The 20,801-nt window shown below is 39.3% G+C and overlaps 1 protein-coding gene across 3 annotated transcripts in view; it reads right to left on the minus strand.

Annotated features, from left to right (window-relative positions):
* Positions 1-20,801, minus strand: part of SLC35F2 (solute carrier family 35 member F2) — a 121,831-nt gene that overhangs the window by 28,443 nt on the left and 72,587 nt on the right. Inside the window, exon 8 of one of the 3 annotated variants that reach the window (XM_060103392.1) lies at positions 136-291. The exons of 1 other annotated variant lie outside the window; for it this stretch is intronic. In XM_060103392.1, the coding sequence (XP_059959375.1) occupies positions 232-291 (60 nt within the window). In that variant the 3' untranslated portion in view covers positions 136-231. Of the gene's footprint in view, positions 1-135; positions 292-20,801 lie in introns of those variants that run through there. One more of the 3 variants, XR_009532957.1, reaches the window with a different exon arrangement.

The following is a 20,801-nucleotide window of genomic DNA, read 5'->3' on the forward strand; positions in this document are numbered from 1 at the left end:
AAAGTGTAAAAGTATGGACTGAATAAATACCAAATTCATGATAATTGTTCCCTTTAGGAAAGAAAAGGAATAAGATAAGAGAGGTAACATAGGGACTTCAGTTTTATTGTGATTTTTTTCTTCTTAAAAATTTTTTAAAAATCTGAATCCAAAACTTAAAAATATTTTATAATTCTTTGTTCATTTCTGCATCAAATTTATTTTTCAAAGCATTTTAATAAGCCTGAAATTTCACATGTAAATTTCAAATACTTCTCCTTCCACTCCAGACGACGCTCCCAGTTTCTTTGTCTGTTAAAGGAAGAAAAGGTAGATTAGATCACTTCTAAGATCCCTTTCAACCTTGATACTTGAGCTTCCTTCAAAATCTCAAGGCTTTGAAGAGATTATAGATGAATGACCTTTTGTCTGAGTAAATTCTGGAAAGGGGTTATGAATATACTGTCAGCTATTTCAAGGGAAGTAAGCCCTGAAACTTTTTTGTTTTAAACTATGAAAGCTTTTTTTTTTTCTTTTCACAGTAGCCTTAGCCCAGAGGCATTCCCCAGTTAGTGTCTTATCTATTTATATTCTGGGAACCCTCTCTAAATTAAGCTTCCACACAAGGTTTATGTATGATAGGGCCTGGCTATTCTGTTTCTTTCCCGCCATCTCAAGCCAAAAGCCTTGTCATGAAGCTTTATTATCACTAATTCTTGTATAAAACACTAGGCTTAAAGGTTTGGTGACCATATATTGACCACAAAAGGAGAACTTGTGATCTGACACAGGCTTGATGATGGGACAGAATATTTGCAATCAGGATGGTCCCAGCAAATCCTCAGTCTTGTGGGAGACTGACGGAACCAGTTAATAGGTTGGATGGGAAGACTGGCAGAACGAAGTATTTTATACATAATCACGCTGTCCTTCAAGTGCACACAAACCCTTCCAAAGTAATACGAGGGAGAAGTTTCAACCAAGAGAGAATACATCAGCAAAAGGACTGATGATGTGTATTTAATATATTTCATTGTAGAGTTAAGAATAAAACAAAGGTTAAGAAATGGATAGAAGAATATATGTGAACAAAATAGAAGCAAGGCAACAAAGATAATGAGAGGAGATGAGGTAAAGGGGAAAATAGAAAGAAGATTTTGACTCTGAGAAAAAAAGATACCATTTTAAATTGATATATTATTAGTTTTAAAAAGAGGAACTAAGGGTACTAGAAAAGATTTTAAAACGAAGATAGGAACTTCCCTGGTGGTCCAGTGGTTAAGAATCCGCCTTCCAATGCAGGGCATGTGGGTTCGATCCCTGGTTGGGGAGCTAGGATCCCACATACCATGGAGCAACTAAGCCCTCACACTCTAGAGCACACGTGCCACAACTAAAGAAAAGTTCATACACCGCAACGAAGAGCCCACACACCACAATGAAAAATCTCGCATGCTGCAAAGAAGATCCCACCTACCGCAACTAAGACCCAACGTAGCCAAATAAATAAATTTTTTTTAAAAAAAACAAAGATAACTATTACATGCACACCCATGTTCATTGCAGCATTATTTGCAACAGTCAAGACATGGAAATAACCTAAGTGTCCATCAATGAATGAATGGATAAAGAAGATATGGTATATACATACAATGGAATACTATCTGATCATAAAAAAGGAAGGAGATGTTGCCATTTGCAACAACATGGATGGACCTTAATGACAATATGCTAAGTGAAACAAGTCAGACAAAGAAAGACAAATATTATCTCACTCATGTGCAGAAGCTTAAAACAAACTCATATTACAGAGAAAGCAGACTGGTGGTTGCCAGAGGTAGGGGATGAGGGGTGGGCAAAATGGGTGAAGCAGGTCAAAATGTACAAACTTCCAGTTATAAAATAAATAAATCATGGGGTGTAATGTACATCATGGTGACTCTAGTTAATAATACTGTATTGGATATTTTAAAGTTGCTAAAAGAGTAAATCTTAAAAGTTCTCATCAGAAGAAAAAAATTGTAACTTTGTAGTGATGAATATTAACTAGATTTATTATGGTGATCATTTCACAATATTTATAAATATTGAATCATTATGTTGTACACTTGAAACTAATATGTTATATGTCAATTTCAAAAAGAAACAAAAATAACTATTACAACTAATAATACACAACTAATAATATACAACTAATAATAAAATTTTCCTAAATACCAAAAGAAATGTTTTCAAATAGTAAAGAAACATAGTAAATATAATACATACAATAATTTTAGCATTGAATAAATGGCAGAGTTAAAAAGGAATGATTTCCAGGAAATATTATTAAGTGAAAAAAGCAAAACACTAAGGAGTATGCATATTATGCTACCTTTTGTGTTAGAAGAGGGAGATTTAAAAAAAACACAATTGTTTGCAAAAAGGAATACAGGAAAAATAACCAAAAAACAATGAAATTGATTACAGATCTTCCTCAATTTACAATGGGGTTACATCACAATTATCCCATCATAAATTGCAGTTAACACACCTAACCTACCAAACAACATAGCTTAGCCTCGCCTACTTTAAACATGTTCCGAACACTTACATTAGCCTACAGTTTGGCAAAATCATCTAACACAAAGCTTATTTTGTGTTAGAGATATTCAATAAAGTTTGAATATCTCATATAATTTATTGAATACTGTACTGAAAGTGAAAAACGATAATTGTTAAGTGTATCAGTTGTTTCCCCTTGTGATCACAGGGCTGACTGTGAGCAGCAGTTCACTGTCACTGCCCAGAATCATGAGAGTTCATACTACATATCACTACCTGGAAAAAGATGAGAATTCAAAATTTGAAGTACAGTTTCTACTGAATGCATACCGATTTCACACCATCATAAAGTCTTAAATGGAAAGGTTGTAAGTTGTGGACATACAAAGAGTGGAGACAAATGAGGAGGAATGGATAGAAGGGGACTGGTGCTTCTCTGAGTATGGTTTTGACTTCTGGAAGCATGTTAATCTTCTATATATTCAAATAATGAAGTTAAGTCAACAAGAACTGGGGGAGACCTAAAACCAGATGTGAACAGAAACAAGTGAACTCAATTGCATTTCAAATGAATGAGAGAACATGGAAAGCAGATTTCAAACTCTATTTTTAGTAGGTTTGTTTTTCATAGAGATATGGATGCAAGAATTCTGAATCTTATATTTATTGTAGGATTGAGTAAGAGAGTAAATGGTAGTATGTTTGAGGAAGCCAGAGTTCTCACTGTGTAAGAAAAGAGGTACAATTACAGAAGGGGGAAAGAGAGGAAGACCCCTGTGGTGCTGAATTGTTGTAAGCATGAACTCATGATTTCTAAAACATGCCTGTAACACTAAACATCCCTAATGCCCAGATCTTTGTTTATAGTAGCAGTGGTATCACCAAGTTTCAGGGAAAGGTGGATGTTGTAAAGGTGGCTTGTTGCAGTCCAGAGTAGGCTGCCCCGAAATGTGCCTCAATGGCATATTGATTATTTTGAATTAAAGTTACTTAAATGGTCAACACAAGAGGGACACTCTGACCTTCCTTTCTGTTTCCCTAAAAGCAGGAGATAAATCTCTCATGTAAAAGGTGCACTCCCAGCGTCTGGAGGAAGGACACCCTAATCACCAAAGACAGGGAATTAGGGCCAAGAAGCCTATACAAACAAACTTGTTACTTCTCTAGTTTACTACTCCAAGACCAAACTCTGTTTAGATTCTTCACTGATTGGGCACCCAAAACCTAAGTTTCTTTCTCCTGGCAATTCCTCACAAACTTATTGTTTCTTTGTCTATAAAGTATAAAAGCTGCCTGCTTTGGCCACTTCTTAGGTCCCATTTCTATAGCACCTCCATGTTCATCAATTAAAATGTGTTTCTTGGGCTTCCCTGGTGGCACAATGGTTGATAGTCCGCCTGCCGATGCGGGGGACACGGATTCGTGCCCCAGTCCAGGAGGATCCCACATGCCGCGGGGCGGCTGGGCCCGTGAGCCATGGCCGATGGGCCTGCACGTCCGGAGCCTGTGCTCCACGACAGGAGAGGCCACAGCAGTGAGAGGCCCGTGTACTGCAAAAAAAAAAAAAAAAAAGGTGTTTCTTTTTCTCCTATTAATCTGTATTGTGTCAATTTTATTATTAGTCCAGCCACAAGAACACAAGAAGGGTAGAGGGGGAAATTTCTCCCTCCCCAACAGGCTTATGATATGCAAAAAAATTTAATGGGTATCTACATTTCACATTATTAATGTAAATTCCAGAATGTGTTACATATGTGAAAGGTAAATCCGTAAAGCAAATAAGAAAAAAATTAAGAAAATATTTTACAAACTTAGTGAAGGATTTCTTAAACAAGAACTAGAAAACAGGGACTTCCCTGGTGGTGCAGTGGTTAAGAATCTGCCTGCCAATGCAGGGGACACGGGTTCCATCCCTGGTCCAGAAAGATCCCACATGCCACAGAGCAACTAAGCCCATGCACCACAACTACTGAGCCTGAGCTCTAGAGCCTGTGAGCCACAACTACTGAGCCCACGCACCACAATTACTGAAGCCCGAGTGCCTAGAGTCCATACTCTGCAAAAAGAGAAGCCACCGCAATGAGAAGCCCGCACATTGCAACAAAGAGTAGCCCCCACTCGCCACAACTAGAGAAAGTCCATGCGTAGCAACAAAGACCCAACACAGCCAAAAAAAAAAAATTAAAAAAAAAATTAAAAAAAGAACTAGAAAGCAAAAACCATAAGGAGAAAAGTTGATGAGATTTGACTATATCAAATAAAGGATTTCTGTTCAACAAAGCATACCATACAGTGCAGTGGTATGGTGACAGATTAGAAAATGTTTGCCACATAAAAAACCAATAAGGAATTAATTTCTAGGTTGTACCAGGAACACCTGGAAACATATAGGAAAAGGAAAAGACATCCATCTTTTAAGGTAAGTAACATAAATAAATAATCTGATTCACAAAATGGAAAAAACAAATGACTAGCAAATATATGCCCCTCAAGACAAGGTTTTTTTCTTCCTTCAACACACAAGATTTTCTTGTTCTGGCCATTGAGTCCCTGAACCAGTCATTGCCTCAGTCTTTAATGCTTTTCTCAGTCATTGCCTCAGTCTTTAATGCTTTTCTCCTAAAACTTCCTATGACTGACTCCTTCTTACTCTTCAGATTTTAGTTTAAATGTTATCTTTTCAGAGAGGTCTTTCTGAAACCAAGAGGGGTCCTGTGAGGCTCCCCGGCATGGAGGCCTTTTTGTCCCCATTTCTTGTAGGCAAGACTCCAGCCTCCATGACCTTCCCTGAGTTCCAAAAGGCAGATTCAAACAATTGCTAATGAAGGGAGGAGCAACAAGGAAACCACCAGACTGCAAGATTAAAGGGACAAGAGAAGCTCATCAAGATTAGGAGACCCACCACCTGAGACCCTGCACACACCCTAATCTTGTCAGCAACCTCACCCTTTTGAAACTTTGCAGAAGAAAGAAGAATACACAACTGTCACTGCCTTGATCCTTTTCACTTACCCCTGACCACAAGCCCCAACTATAAGACCTCTCCCTAATCCCCAGGGAGGAGGGCACAGCTCTTGAGGCGCTAGCTTACTGGGTTCCCTCTTTGCCTGGCAAAGAAATAAAGCCACTCTTTCTTTCTTTTCCATAACTGCCTCCATATTTCTGTTTGGCATCGGTGCACAGAGCGTCAAGATTTTGGCATCAAATTTTCGGGGTTTGTCTGGGATAGACTCATAGGCAGGCAGCCTCATAGGGCCCCTTGGATTGATCGGACCCTCAGGGATTTCTCCCCACACCAGCCTCCTCAGGGAGAGCAGAGGGTTGGAGGATTTCTCTGAGGCCAGACTGCCAGGGTTCCCCTGACGTAGGGCCGCTCCCCAATCACACCCGGCTTGCCTTCTCGGTTGTGGAACTCCAAGGCTGCAGTGGAGAATGGGGGAGAGGTTGCTCCAGCAGCTGCTTTCTTTGTCTTGAGGACACCTCCCTTTTCCCTTTCTCACATCGGCCCAGGCTTCTACTCTGAGAAGACATTAACTCTTGAAGGATCAGAAAGAGGGCATTTGGTACATAGTGACACACCTGCAAGCAATTTGGTTAAGTCCCACGGAGTGCACACCAGGATTTTTTGACTTTGTCCGTTTGGGGAACTTCAGTTCCAATTTGGAGAATTATCCCTGTGAAGGGAAATTCCGTTTGTAAGGTGTCAATTTGGACAAAGGTCACGGGTCTAGTGGGACTGGGGAGTCACGTTTGGGGCATTTTTTGCCATTTGGCTTTTGATTTCTGGGCTTCTCTTTGCCTTTTGTTTTGAGTGTGTCTTCCGGCTGGTGAGGTTTGGTTTGGTTTGGTTTGGTTACTTTGGTTTGAGTGCACAGACATCTGTTACTAATTGCTTGAGCTAGGATGGGAAGCACTTCCTCTAAAGTTCCACCTGAGAGTCCCTTGGGAAAAATTTTGAATGACTGGTTGACCTATAGCTATGATTCAGTGACAAAAAGAAAAATGGCCTGAAAATGGGTCTCTCACAATTAGCTCCTGACATTCTAAACGCTCTCCTTCTAACTTTTCCGAACTCCTAAGGGGAAACCAAGTTTCCCCTCACTCCTGTAAGTTTCCGTACTCCTTCAGATTCTTCTGATCAAACTAAGACCCCACCTCCCCAGAGGGACTATCCCTGCTGGGACAACATTTTATCAGCCAGTCTGCCCCTGTTATCAGGGCCAATTTAAGCACTAGGTGGTCTAAATTTTAGCTATGAAACTATGACCATGGAAAAAGAAATGATTTTTGACAGCGTGGCCACAATATTCTTTAGACTCTGGAGAAAATTGGTTAAGATAAAAACTTTTTTTGGAAATTGCAAAATCAGTTCTTTTTGCACGTACAATTAGAGAAAAGTAGCTTGTTAAAGTACTTTTTTTCAGAATTCTGACCCTGGGGGAACAAGTCCTACTTGGACAACTTGCTTTTCTCTCCCTGTGCCTTGAGACCATGGCTCTCAGAAACACTTATCTAATCTAGATGATCTCCAATTCCTGAGACTGAGAAAAAAAGGGGGGGACGGGGAGAAGCCTTTTAAATTTTTTTTCTTATACCAACTGTTATTTATAAACTAGTGAGGTTTATATTGTGTTATCTGATTCATGACTAAGTTTGGAAAATGAAGCTATGAGATCTCTTGTTGTGTCTGGATATATGTGTGTCTCTGTATGTGTCTTTGTCTTTGGATATTACTGCTGAGGTTAATTTGTAAAGCACTCTATTTAATTGGCTTAAAGAAAAGTAAGCACTTACAAATCAAACAATTTTAAATACAAGAGAAATTAAGCTAAATGAATTTCAGGTTCACGTGAACTGGAAATATTAGTATTAAATTAATACATGGTAATAATGTTTAAGTTTGTTGATTTAATTTATATAGACATATCTTATAATACTTTCATTGCACCTAGGTTTACTATAAGTTAAATAAGGCCTTATTATATCTGTTGCAAATTTGTCAGCAAGGAAAGTAACTCAATGTGAAGAAACTTTTAAGAAAAGAAAATGCAAATGAGATAAGAGCTTTTAGATAAACTCTATTAAGAATAATTATGCTTTAGGACTAAAATAGTCTCTCCAGATTCTGGTAACTTAAAATTCTAGAGTTGTGCTAAATTAAGTGATAGAAGCTTATTGAATAGCTAGTTCATTCCCAAATAAAATAAGATACTGAAACTTTAATTACTGAACATTGGCTTCCTTTTACAGAGAAACAAAAGGTATTTAGGACTATTAATGATGTTTGGTGCCACGTTCTCTAAAGAAAGCAAACGTTTTTAGAAAATATCACTGGTGTTTATGTCCACCAGTCTACAGAATGCTAATGTAAAGGACAGTTTATAATTGCTTACTTCTTAGTTTTCACGAGAAATTACGGTTTTAAGAGCTAAGGATTCTAATTTAAACATATAATTAAAGCTAATAGAAATAATAAAGGAAATATTTCAGTATACAGTAGGAAAGTAGGATGTATGTTTTCAGTAAAAAAGCCATGAGGAATGGAATTGCATTTTATTAAGGGAAAAGGAAGCAGGCCTGACTTATAGCTGGCTGTTTCTGAATGGGAAATAAAGTGATGGATACAGAAATGATAAAAAGATTTGTGGAAAGTGGACCCCGAGAAAAGAGTTTTGTGCATGGTCAGGATTGATTAAGATTAAAATAAATTTAATTGAGTAATATAAATTTTAAAAATAAGTGGGTACAGGGCTTCCCTGGTGGCACAGTGGTTGAGAGTCCGCCTGCCGATGCGGGGGACACGGGTTTATGCCCCGGTCCGGGAGGATCCCACATGCCCGGGAGGATCCCACATGCCGCGGAGCGGCTGGGCCCTTGAGCCATTGCCGCTGAGCCTGCGCGTCCGGAGCCTGTGCTCCGCAACGGGAGAGGCCACAACAGTGAGAGACCCGCGTACAGCAAAATAATAATAATAATAATAAGTGGGTACAAAAATTGAATTTGGTTTTTCTCTCTTAAGAGGACAAGATTTCTTAAAATGTTGAACTGCCTTTGATAACAGATTTCAAGTTTCATTATCCCTTAAGTGATCTGTTCTGTATTTGCCTTTGAAATCTTTTATTGTTACTTTGGCTAAGTGAGTAACTATTGTTTCACAGTGACCTGTGATCCTATCTGATTGAGTGTTCTAAACCCTTTTTGACATTTTTTTTTTGACAAAACTTCCTAAATCAAAATGAAGTCCTTTGACCTCTAGCTAACTTTGGGATGCTTCAAAGGGCCCTTGAAACATCCCAAAGAGAGATATTAAACCAATTAGCTTCATTTGGTATGTTAAAAGTACAGGGGAAGTATTGTCAAATGAGTAATAAATCTTCTTAGGTTATATTGTATGGTAAATGTCTACTAATATAGATATTCTAGAAATTATATGGAATTCCTAAAGATCTGACATGTCCTGGTAAAATGTTATCAGTCATAATTCAATCTTAAAGTGTTGTATGTCACAGTAGTAACCAAGTTACTTTGTCAATTTTATAGTAATCAGATTTTAAACATGCCTTCTTAAGTCTTTTGTCATTATACAGTTATGGTTTTATTCTGATGCCTTTGCAAAAATGCTTCCTCTTCAAGAAGATTTAGAGAAAGGACTTTTGGATAAATACAAGTTTTTGACTTTCAGACCATAATGCTGAACTGGGTAAGAAATTGAAGAATATTAATGAAAAACCTGATGGCTTCATAAAGCTGTTAACAAAAAGGATTAATTACATAGAACTGAGTGAACTGGTGAATATGGTTATAATTTTTATAGCTTCTATCTGAAAAATTATTAGTTTGAATCTGTGTTTTCCAGGTGCAAGGAAAACCTTCCCTTCAAACTAATTATGACTTACAGTAATTTGGTAAATTTTACCTTTGTAAACAAAACTGAAACCTTTATCTTTTCTCTCTATCTGCTCCCTCCAGAGATTGGAAACTCTTAGGTTCCCAACAGCTTTATCAGATAAATTAGGAAGGCTACCTCACTAACAGGTACAGAAATCTCAAGGTATTTTGGGAACCTTGAAAAGGGAGGAATTCACTTAGATCTGTTAGGTGAAATCTGTGATAAGCCCTTGGCTTTCCTAGCCTTGAGAAGTCTTTTAAAAGTTCAGTCTGAGACTCTTATAAAAGTTCAGTAAGTAAAAAGTCTATATAATCAATTACAGTTATATAAATCATCAGGCCAAATTTATTGAGACCAGACTTATTTTGCAAACAAATTAGTCTTGGTTTGGTTACATTTGGTAGAAAAGAGGGTAATTTTAGAGAGAAAAAGATTATGTTTCAGTGAATATTAAATTCCACCTTTGTTAATGGAGGTCTGTATTTACTAAGACTCCCTCCCTGATAGTTCCTTGCTGTTATGTTATATTAATGTAAAGTTTAATTATTAAAAGGACACTGTTTGTCTCTGAAGCTCTTCTTAGTAATCTGTCTTTGCCTGAAGATCAGATGCCCCACAACCAGCAACCAGGGATTATGCATACTGGAAAAGACATAATTTAAAGGACTATCCCCAAACCAGATGGAAGGACCCATATCAGGTACTCTTAACTAGTTCATGCATAGTAAAACTGAAGGGAATTGCCCATTGGATTAATTTTCACTCACAAAGGGCCCCTGCACCAGACTGGCCTCTAGAGAGGGTGGCTGACCTCAAAATCATCTTAAAACAATGCTCAAACAAAGGAGAAACTACACTCATACCAGGACTAAAAGAAGACAACATCAGAAGTAGGTAGCTTACCCAAGATGCTGGACATGAGTCGTATGATCATTTACAATGTTTTCTTGACTTCTTGGACCCTTGCATATGAGTCAAATGTTTTCCTATCATGGGCACGATCCTGTTCTAGTTTTTTTTTTTTTTTAAACTAATCTAATTGTTGGATTTGTGACCAATTACCTGTGTCTAGTAATTCTGGGTTACCTTGGTGGATTTCTCCACTCCAAGGCTCTAATTGGAAAATTATTTTAAAAGAAAAATTATAGTCATGTTCAGGCCACTATTGATATTACTAGGTGGAATCCCCTCACCTAGCAAGTTAATAATGCCTGCTCTGACTCTGGCCATAAATATGAATTTTCCTCAACTACTCAAGTTCAGAGCAACAAGCAAAATTTTAGCCAAAGAATAAACCTTCCACAATTATGGGATGGATTTATGTAGTTAACAGCTAACTATGGTAATTTAAGTTTAAAGTCACCTCTATGTTGGGAACTATTAAATCATACTAAGGATAATCTGTCTAGTAACATTAGGATATTAAGCTGGGTGCCTTATGGACAGTGCCAATACATAATTTCCCTTAGAGATAAAGATTGGTACAGAACAGACTAAGTCAGATGACCTGGGATATACTGGGCCTAATGGAAGTTCTTGGCTTAACTCTTACTTATGACTTTACTAATACTGCTAGCTATGTTATTTGCAGTTTTTCTGTTTTACAAAACTGTTTCTTATATTACCAAATGTGTGACTGAGCCTCTGATGAAATGATGTGTAGTTCCATACGAGATCAATGATTGTAATAGTGTAACTATAGATATGGGAAGAAGCAAAAAGAGGGAATATTTTCCTGCACCATAAGAGATTAGTAAGGCAGACGGTCCAGAGACTTTTGCTGCAAGAAAAGCTTAGTCCAATATTAGCACATTGAGTGGCCTATCAGTGAAATCGTCACCAAACCTGGAAATGAGCATTCCTAACACCATGGGATGAAATGGTCATGAAATGACCCCCAAACCATGGTCAAATTTATGACCTTGAAGGGGCCTTGCCAACTGAAAATTGGCACTTGCCATCTGCCTCTGCAAGGATTAAGTCAATGGCCACTGTGGTCACTGACCTTCAACAACCCCTGAAAGGAATTCAGGGTGGAGATCAGGAATAAGGCACTCTGTGCTCTGAGAAAACCTGGCACAATAGGCCTTTAGATAGTTAGATGTTTTCAGGAGATTTTATGAGCCCAAATTCTAGCATCTTCTCATATCTAGAAAAGCAGTGAAATCATTAACAGTGACATCTGCTGTAACATTGAGGAGGGGACTGCATTTGAAAGTCAAAGTGGAGTAACTATGGTAAAACTAGATGACCATTGTGGATGTGATTTCAAATGCATTCATTCCTGTTTTTTTGCAAACTTGAATTTTCTGAACTATATCAGACTCCACAAAGATTTAAAAATTCCCCCATCCTCGGGCTTCCCTGGTGGCGCAGTGGTTGAGAGTTCGCCTGCCGATGCAGGGGACACGGGTTCGTGCCCCGATCCCGGAAGATCCCACATGCCGCGGAGCGGCTGGGCCCGCGAGCCATGGCCGCGGAGCCTGTGTGTCCGGAGCCTGTGCTCCGCAACGGGAGAGGCCACAGCAGTGAGAGGCCCGCATACAGCAAAAAAAAAAAAAAAAAATTCCCCCATCCTCGGGCTTCCCTGGTGGTGCAGTGGTTGAGAGTCCGCCTGCCGATGCAGGGGACATGGGTTCGTGCCCCGGTCCGGGAAGATCCCACATGCCGTGGAGCAGCTGGGCCTGTGAGCCATGGCCGCTGAGCCTGAGCGTCCAGAGCCTGTGCTCCGCAACGGGAGAGGCCACAACAGTGAGAGGCCCGTGTACGACCAAAAAAAAAAAAATTCCCCCATCCTCTTCAACTGATCAAGGTTGAATAGAGGCCTTTCCAGCCAGAACTGGAAAAAGCATTGGAAGTTACAAAAAACCTTCTTAAGGACATTAGTAAGAAAACTCTCACAAAGCTATGCAAAAAAAACTCATCTAAAATGGGACAAGGTCTTGCCAATTATGGCAAGGTCTTGTTCAACAGATTGGTCAATTGTTAACCGCTATGCATGAGTTTGTGTTCCACAGGTCTCCCCCTCACCTGAAAGCTCCCTTGCATGCCCTTAAAGCAGAAGACCAGGTGCTGCTGAATGTGTGAAAAAGAGTAATGACCTGAGCAGCAGCTTGAAAAAAAATGGATGGGATCCTATGATGTTCTTCTCTCTAAAATTGAATGGAGTAAAACCGTGGGTACATCCCACCAGAGCAAGAAGATTACCAGAGACTGACCAGCCAAGCCTGCCTACAGCCAGCAAGCAGACTCCTGGGAAGCAGACATCTCACCCTTTGGGAAACTTTAAGTATTTGTTCTGACAAGCAGAATGAAAGTTCTGTTTTCTTATCCTTTCTCATACTTTATTCATACACTGATTCTTTCAATAATTCTAACTGCTAGATATGTGGTCAGCTTCCTATTTCCATGTCTTCAGGATTGCCTTGATGGATTTTCCCCATACAGGGAATGGTTGGAAACAACTGGCTTCAGACTTATTCTCCTAAATTCCTAAGAAAATGAAATCTGTTCTGTCTACTAAAGTTGACACTTCTCTCACCTCTAACTGGATCTATTGCACCAAAGTGGCAGAACAAGGGATTGAAATCTTAATCATATAAGACTCGGATCCAGGACTTGGAACTCAAATATTTCTAATTCGGTATCTATTCCCCAAAATTTAGGCAGGACTATGCCTCATCTCAGCAAGAAGTAGTTAGAGCAATTGTTGCCCTGTTCCCTGACAGATTTGGGGAAAGAGAAAACCGAAGTAAGGATTAAACCCCCCTAAAACCAAGCTCTTCTGCTGAGTTTATGATTAACATCTCTATCCAAAACGATTGTTCTCTTTCTCATCCAACATATGTTCTCCTCAAGATTGAGGAGTATCAAAGAAAAGGGGAGAGTGAAACTGAGCAGAGCCCTGTGGGGCTCCTGGACATGGAGGCCTTTTTGTCCCCCATTTCTTTTTTTTTTTTTTTTTTTTTTTTTTTTTTTTTTTTTTTTGTGGTATGCGGGCCTCTCACTGTTGTGGCCTCCCCCGTTGCGGAGCACAGGCTCCGGACGCGCAGGCTCCGGACGCGCAGGCTCAGCGGCCATGGCTCACGGGCCCAGCCGCTCCGCGGCATATGGGATCCTCCCAGACCGGGGCACGAACCCGTATCCCCTGCATCGGCAGGCGGACTCTCAACCACTTGCGCCACCAGGGAGGCCCTGTCCCCCATTTCTTGTAGGCAAAACTCCAGCCTCCATGACCTTCCCTGAGTTCCAAAGGGCAGATTCAAATAATCGCTAATGAAGGGAGGAGCAGCAAGGAAACCACCAGACGCAAGATTAAAGGGACAAGAGAAGCTCATCAAGATTAGGAGACCCACCACCTGAGACCCTGCACACACCCTAATCTTGTCAGCAACCTCACCCATTTGAAACTTTGCAAAAGAAAGAAGAATGCACAACTGTCACCGCCTTGATCCTTTTCACTTACCCCTGACCACAAGCCCCAACTATAAGACCTCTCCCTAATCTCCAGGGATGGGGGGGGCATGGTTCTTGAGGCGCTAGCTTACTGGATTCCCTCTTTGCCTGGCAAAGAAATAAAGCCACTCTTTCTTTCTCCTCCATAACTGCCTCCATATTTCTGTTTGGCATTGGTGCATAGAGAGCCAAGATTTTGGCATCATTTCCATTCTGCTCTACTTACCATAGCCATCCCACTACTTGCCCCATCATTCTTTATTACACCAACCTGTTTTATTTTCATCATATATTTATTATTCAGTGGCATATTCTTCTTTATCTATATGTTAATTCCTCTCTCTAACCTGATAGTAAGACCCACGGAGTAGGAAATTTGTCTGTCTTGTTCAACCTTGTGCCAATGTTTAGCACATAGTTGGTGTTCAATTAACATTTGTTGAGTTAATAAATATATTAATATATGAAAAATGTAATGCAATCCCTGTTGCTGGCTTAATGAGTTTTCCAGACAAGAATGTTCAGTCATAATTAAATGACTAATTAATGGAATCTTGCTAAGTAATGTCAAGCATCAGATGGAGAACTGGACAGGATGACCATTTAATAGGATCCTTCTAAAAATAATATATTATGAGCCAAAGGAACACAGTTCCCTTGGATACCTTGTTTTGACCACAGTGGCTAGAGCTCATTATTTTAGTCCAATGGATTAAGCCAATTGAAATTCAATCTTCTTTAGGACTGTGCACATTCTAAACACCATCAGGCAGAGGGGCCCTAATGTGAATTCCATCAACAGGAGGTGGTGTTTGTGTGGAATATTCCACCAGGCAGAAATACTCATGAATCTTTGTGACTCAACATCACAGACAGTTGCTTCCCACTTTAAATCCTGGGGAGTGACAATCACCATATGATAGTGGAAAACTGCTACATTTTGCTAACCAGATCCCATGTGAAAAAATCCAGTCAATTTCTTATGATCATATCTCACGAGGAAGCAAGATCTAATGGTACCACATCTGCCATTTCAGTTAAGGTGTGGAGACCCTGATTTAACAAATTGTTGAATTTATCTCAATGGAGTAATTACATGCTTGGAAAATCTGTCATAGGGCTTCTCAACATGCCATGTGATTTCCATGATCATTTTTGTAATTTTCACTTGCCCAGTATAACATGAGCTTCATCCCTGTGGATTTGCAGGGATGTCTGTTTATGAGATTTGGTTTGGTTTGGTTTGGTTTGACCTTAGGTGAAGAGTTAAATTAAATATAATCCTAATTCTTAACACATTATCATCATCAGTCCAGGCAAAACACCTCTCTTGCTCTATTTTATCTCTTTACTCTTTGCCTTCATTTCTGACCCCCAAAGACACTAACTATAATGTATTTTATATAATATTCTGAACTAGGCATATATCTGCATGAAATTTGTGGTGTTGTATGTTTATGTACTTTTAATATAATTTCAATCTGTTTCTTCTATCACTTCAACACCATTTTTAAGATATATCTATTCCTGCATGAATATCTAATTCAAAGCTTCTATTTCAGTCTGTACTCACTTATTTTAATTACCTATGCTTTTGTGCAAATGTTACTGCTATTGTCAACAGAATCTTATATTCTACATTATTTTCAAGTTTGTTATTACTGGCCTGGAGAAACAGTGTTGATTTTTTTATAAGTTGACCTTGTAACCAATAATTTTGTCAAATATTATTAGTTCTAATATATTTCCATGTTGAATATGTCAACCAAAAAATTAATGAGTAGTCAATCTAAGAAAGAAATGGAAAATTTTACTTGAACCAACCTGATTATAACCTGAGAGACAGTCTTTCAGAAATCTCTGAGGACTGCTCTGCCCATTAGAGGTCAAATCACAGTTATATACATATTTGAGATAAAAGGTTATGCATCAAATGTATTGACAGTTTATACAATTCATATCTGCACATACAAAGTGACCCCTTATAAGCTTAAGAAAAAATGTTATCTCCTAAGGAGGTCTGGTTAATGCAGATACACAATGCACACTAAAGGGGAGGAAGGAGGCCGAAAAAAGCAGAGAAAAATTTTATTTAAATTTTTCTTGTCTTGCCATAAAATATGGATTTTACTTCATCAGATAGATTGGTTTTATGTCTTTCTTTTCAGTCCTTATGTCTCTTGTGCCTTTTTCTTGTTTTAGCACTTTTATGTTAAAACATAGTAGTGAACAAGGCTATTTGTTGCTGTGAAAGCCTAGAGAGAATCCAAATATTTATCAACAAGGAACTATTTGGTTAAATGATAGCACACCCACACAATTTTATACAGTACTATACAACTATAAAAGGTAATGAGGAAGATCTCTTATTTTGCTATGGAATAATCTCTGAGATATATTGTTGAATGAAAAAACAAGGTTCAGAACAGAGTATATAGAAACACTCTGTTTCTTTTATCTAAGGAATAGAGAGGAGATAGATACAAATGAGAGAGAGAATTTGCTCCTATAAATTGTTTAAAAAGATTAAAGAAGACAATTTAGGTGATACAACTTTGAACTTCAGAAAGTGGGCAGTCTTCATTCCCAAAGGTCCAGAGAACTACGAAATAGAGCAGGAGGCAGGAAGATTTTATAGGATAAAGAATAAGGAGCAAGTCAAATAAAAATAGAAAATGAATAAAGAACAAGGAAATAAGAATAGAGCCCAAAGTTGGCTTGGCATTTGGGGATTGGCTGACTAGACATGCTGGGCTTCTGGTCAACTGGAGCATTTACAGGGATGTGAAAGTTACCAAAGTTTCGGTTTGCTGATGTGTACCTGTCACCCTGGGCAGGAACGACACTATTTTGGGCCTAGAAATTTATTTCAGCCAAACACTCCAGGATTTGGTACAACCTAGAGTAGAGCCAGAGCCTTAACTCTATATGCTTCTAGGAGAATTTCTTGACCTGACATCCCAGCTCAGTAATTATTGTCTGTATTCATTCTGGCTAGTGCCATATCTATTGAATCCAGTTTTCAACTATTATATTTTCATACTCAATATTAAAAAGCAAAATTCAACTGAGTAAATCTGAAGATCTAATTAAGCGATTCATGAATTTAGGCAGCATCCCATCTAACAACTAAAAGGGCACTAGCAACTAGAAGCGGTTGTACAAATGGAAGGTTTTTGTAGGAAGAAGGGTGGGGCAAGGGAGCTATTAGCAAAAGAAAAGAAAGGATTATTTTTAGGCCAGGATATTTTCTTTTTTGTGGGGATGGAATTTAGCAAAGGTTTTACCCTGCAGACGCCTCTTCTCCCTCTGGGGGATGAAGAGGGCCCATGTAGCAGATTACTTCATTGGTGCTGACCAGAAAATTCCAGACTGGTTGGTTAAGATTACATTTCTGGTGAAGGTTGAAACTGCAATTAGGTCAGGTATTAAATCTAGGCTTTAGCACAAGTGGTGCTATTTGGGGCCTGTGGTTTTTCTCTTTAACACCGGAATATCTACCTGGGTCTTCTTGGTTGCTTTCTGTCCCTGCTCAATATTACCAATATCATCTTCTATTTCTTTGAAGAGATTTATTAAGCTTAAATTAAAAGCCTTACTCCAGTCCCCTGGAGGTCCAGTGGTTATGACTAGGAGCTTTCACTCCCATGGCCCAGGTTCAATTTCTTGTCAGGGAACTAAGATCCCACAAGCCACGAGGCACTGCCAAAAATTAAATAAATAAAGCCTTAGTCCATGTTTTACATCAATTCTGTTTCCTCTAGCAAAGGTCATTTGGGTGGTATTCTTTCTCTCAAACAGACTGGACTCCCATTATCTCGATATTTTTGCCTCTGAGTTCATTTTCCCCTGGTGATATACCCAAAGTGAGGAGTTGTGGCCCAGACTCTTGCTTGTACTAACCCTGGGGAGTTGGGGGAAGAAGGCATTCCACTTTTTGTACCTTCACCAGGTGACCCTGACTTAACCTCTAGGTTGTTGGAGAGGCTACATAAATCTCTCAAAAATCTCCCCGAAAGATCTTTTTTCTCTCTGTATTGTAATTGTCCAATCCTTCTTGACACAAAGCTCTTAAAATTCTTGGAATTTCCCAAATGAGAAGAGTGATAAAAGTGAAAGGAATGTCCTTGTTATTCATAACAAACCCCTTTCAGCCACAACCGAGTTTATCTTAATGTGATGACTCTGGAGGATGGGGGCTGGTTATCCGAAGAACGAACCAGTGATTAGAAGGATTCAGCCCCATCCCTTGACCTCTGGGGAAGGGAGATGGTATGGAGATTGAGTTCATTCACCAATGGTAAATGATTTAATCATTCATGACTACATAATGAAGACTCCCCAAAAACTATAACCAAAGTTCAGAGAGCTTTTGGGTTAGAGAACACGTCTAAGTGCTGGGAAGGCCACCCTGAGTAGGCAATGAAATGTCCATGTCCCTTCCTACAAAACCTTGCCTTATGCACCTCTTCCATCTGACAGTTGTATCCTTGTATAACAAACCAGTAATCCAGTACATAAACTCTTTTCCTGAGTTCTGTGAGCCATTCTAACAAATTATTGAACCTGAGAAGGCTGCCACTGTTGAAGGAACCCCTAATTTATAGCTGGTCAGTCAAAAGTACAGGTGACAATCTGGGGCTTGTGATTGACATCTGAAGGGGGATGAGGGAAGTCTTGTGGGACTGAGCCCTTTAACTTGTAGGATCTGATGTTAACTCTATGGTAGATAGGGTCATAAGTAAAGCAACATGAGTATAATAGTAGAGAAAAACAGTGTTGTTTGTTCTTTTAGGAGGAGATGGGAGGGAGTAGGGAACAAACAGTGGCTCAATAATCTGACTGCATCATTGTCCTCTGCTCCACACCACGGCCAATCATCCTGCTGACTCTTCAAGTCCTGGACTAGAGCTGCTATATTTCTGTTCTACATTACAACAGAGCTGTCAGTGACCCACTGTGGGCGATGGATAAAAGAGCATAACTCAAAATTTCCCTCCCCTGTCTTACTGGAGCCTGGTCTTCTATCCCATGTTGACCTTTCCTTCCCATACCAGGTCATAATCACTTTGTATTTCCCCAAGTGTTTCTCATGGACTTCTCATGGATTTTGCTCCAGTACTTCAAATCCTAGTGCTTTTCTCTCATTTCTGTGATATGACTATGGTTCAGTTAGAAAAAGAGCCAACAGTCCTGTTAATTCACTATCATGTCTAGAACCAAAGGTAGCTTTTGTTCCTTATCAGCACTAGTTGAAGTCTCATTTGACCTTTGATTTTTGAAACTTTATGCCTTATAATCCTGTTTCTTCCATCTACTAGAGATTTGATCATGAGCAAATCAACTCTCTACAATCTCTGATTTTTTGTCCCATCTCATGTAAAATAACATGCTAAATCTTCTGTAAAATGTGTTGTACAAAGTAAATAGAGAGTAATTTAGAAGCAGCATAGTGTTAGCCTTTGCTGCTTAACAAACTATCCCAAATCTTAGGGGTTTAGGACAACCTGTTAAAAAAAAAATTCAACTGAATAAATTTAAAAGATCTTATTGGCTGTATTCAATGATTCATGAATCAGGCAGCTCTGAGAAGCTGTACAAAATGAAAGATTTCTTTATTAGGAAGGAAGCAGGAACAAGGTAGTTATACTAGGCAAAAAACATATTGGTTATGGTGATGTCACTTTCCTTTAGGGGATCAGGCAATTCCTGATTAACTGGTTTAAGATTCTATTTCTGGAAGAGCTGAAAATATGTCTCGGTGACGTGGGGCTTAACATAAGTGACTCCATTTGGGGCCTGTTATCTTGCTTTTAACAAACCACAATTTATTTAACTCATGATTTTGTGGGTTAGCAGTTTGGCCTGGGCTCAGCTGGGTGGTTCTGGGAATTGGCTACTGTCAGCTAGAATAAAGGAGTATGGGGAATTAAACTGCTGGGAATTAAAAAGGTACTGCCAGACCCAGCAGCTCTGTGGAACAGCATGGGCCTGTCCTAGAAAACACAGAGATATGTTTGTCTGGGCCAGCAAGTGAGAGAGAGAGAGAGAGAGAGAGAGGGAGGGAACAGAACACTGGAACACGTGTTTCTCATCAACCAGCAGGCTAACTTCGGCTTATTCATTTGGCGGCAAGAAAGGTTCTTATAGTGAGAGCGGAAGCGTGTGTGGTCTAGGCTTGGAACTGGTACAGTGTTTCTTCTGTTGCATGTGATTGACCGAAGCAAGTCATAAAATCAGTCCAAACTCAAGGGTTAGAGAAGTAGACTCCACCTCCTGATGGGAAGAACCATGAAGTCACAGTCCAAGGCCTTGGACACAGAGAAAAGCAATCTGCACCCACTCTTGCAATTCATCACAATTTGTTAACACAATTTCTGGAGACTAATTGCCTGGGTTTGAATGCTGGCTCTGTCTCTTAGTGGTTGTGTGACCTTGAACATTACTCGACCTCTCTGTGCCTCAGTTCCCTCATCTGTTAGATGAAGATAATTATAGCACGTATCTCATAGGGTTATTGTGAATTAAATGAGTCGATATTTTTAAAGTACTTAAAGCAGTGCCTCCCACAGGAGGCCTATATGTGCTTCCTTTTGTTTTGTTTTGAAGTTTGTCTTCCCCTTGTCTCTCTCTACTTCCTTGCCTGTGCTCATCATGTTTCCTCTTAGACAAGAGATCAATCTCTATCACCCTCCTTCCCTCCCATCAAAATTCCACCCATCCCTCAAAGCTCTGCTTAGATACTTCTTTTCCTCAGCACTCTCCCTTTTTCCTTTTAATTGGCATTACTGCTTGCCCCTCTGCATTCCAACATCACTCTTTGATAGCAGTTGTCACATTCTGCCTTGCATGGATGATATGTTTATTCATCCCTCCAAAATAATGAGCTCCTCCATATTCCAGGAATGCAATAAAGAGTGATGAACAAGATATA

This window comes from Mesoplodon densirostris, chromosome 7, assembly GCF_025265405.1.
Source record: "Mesoplodon densirostris isolate mMesDen1 chromosome 7, mMesDen1 primary haplotype, whole genome shotgun sequence".
Lineage (NCBI taxonomy): Eukaryota > Metazoa > Chordata > Mammalia > Artiodactyla > Ziphiidae > Mesoplodon > Mesoplodon densirostris.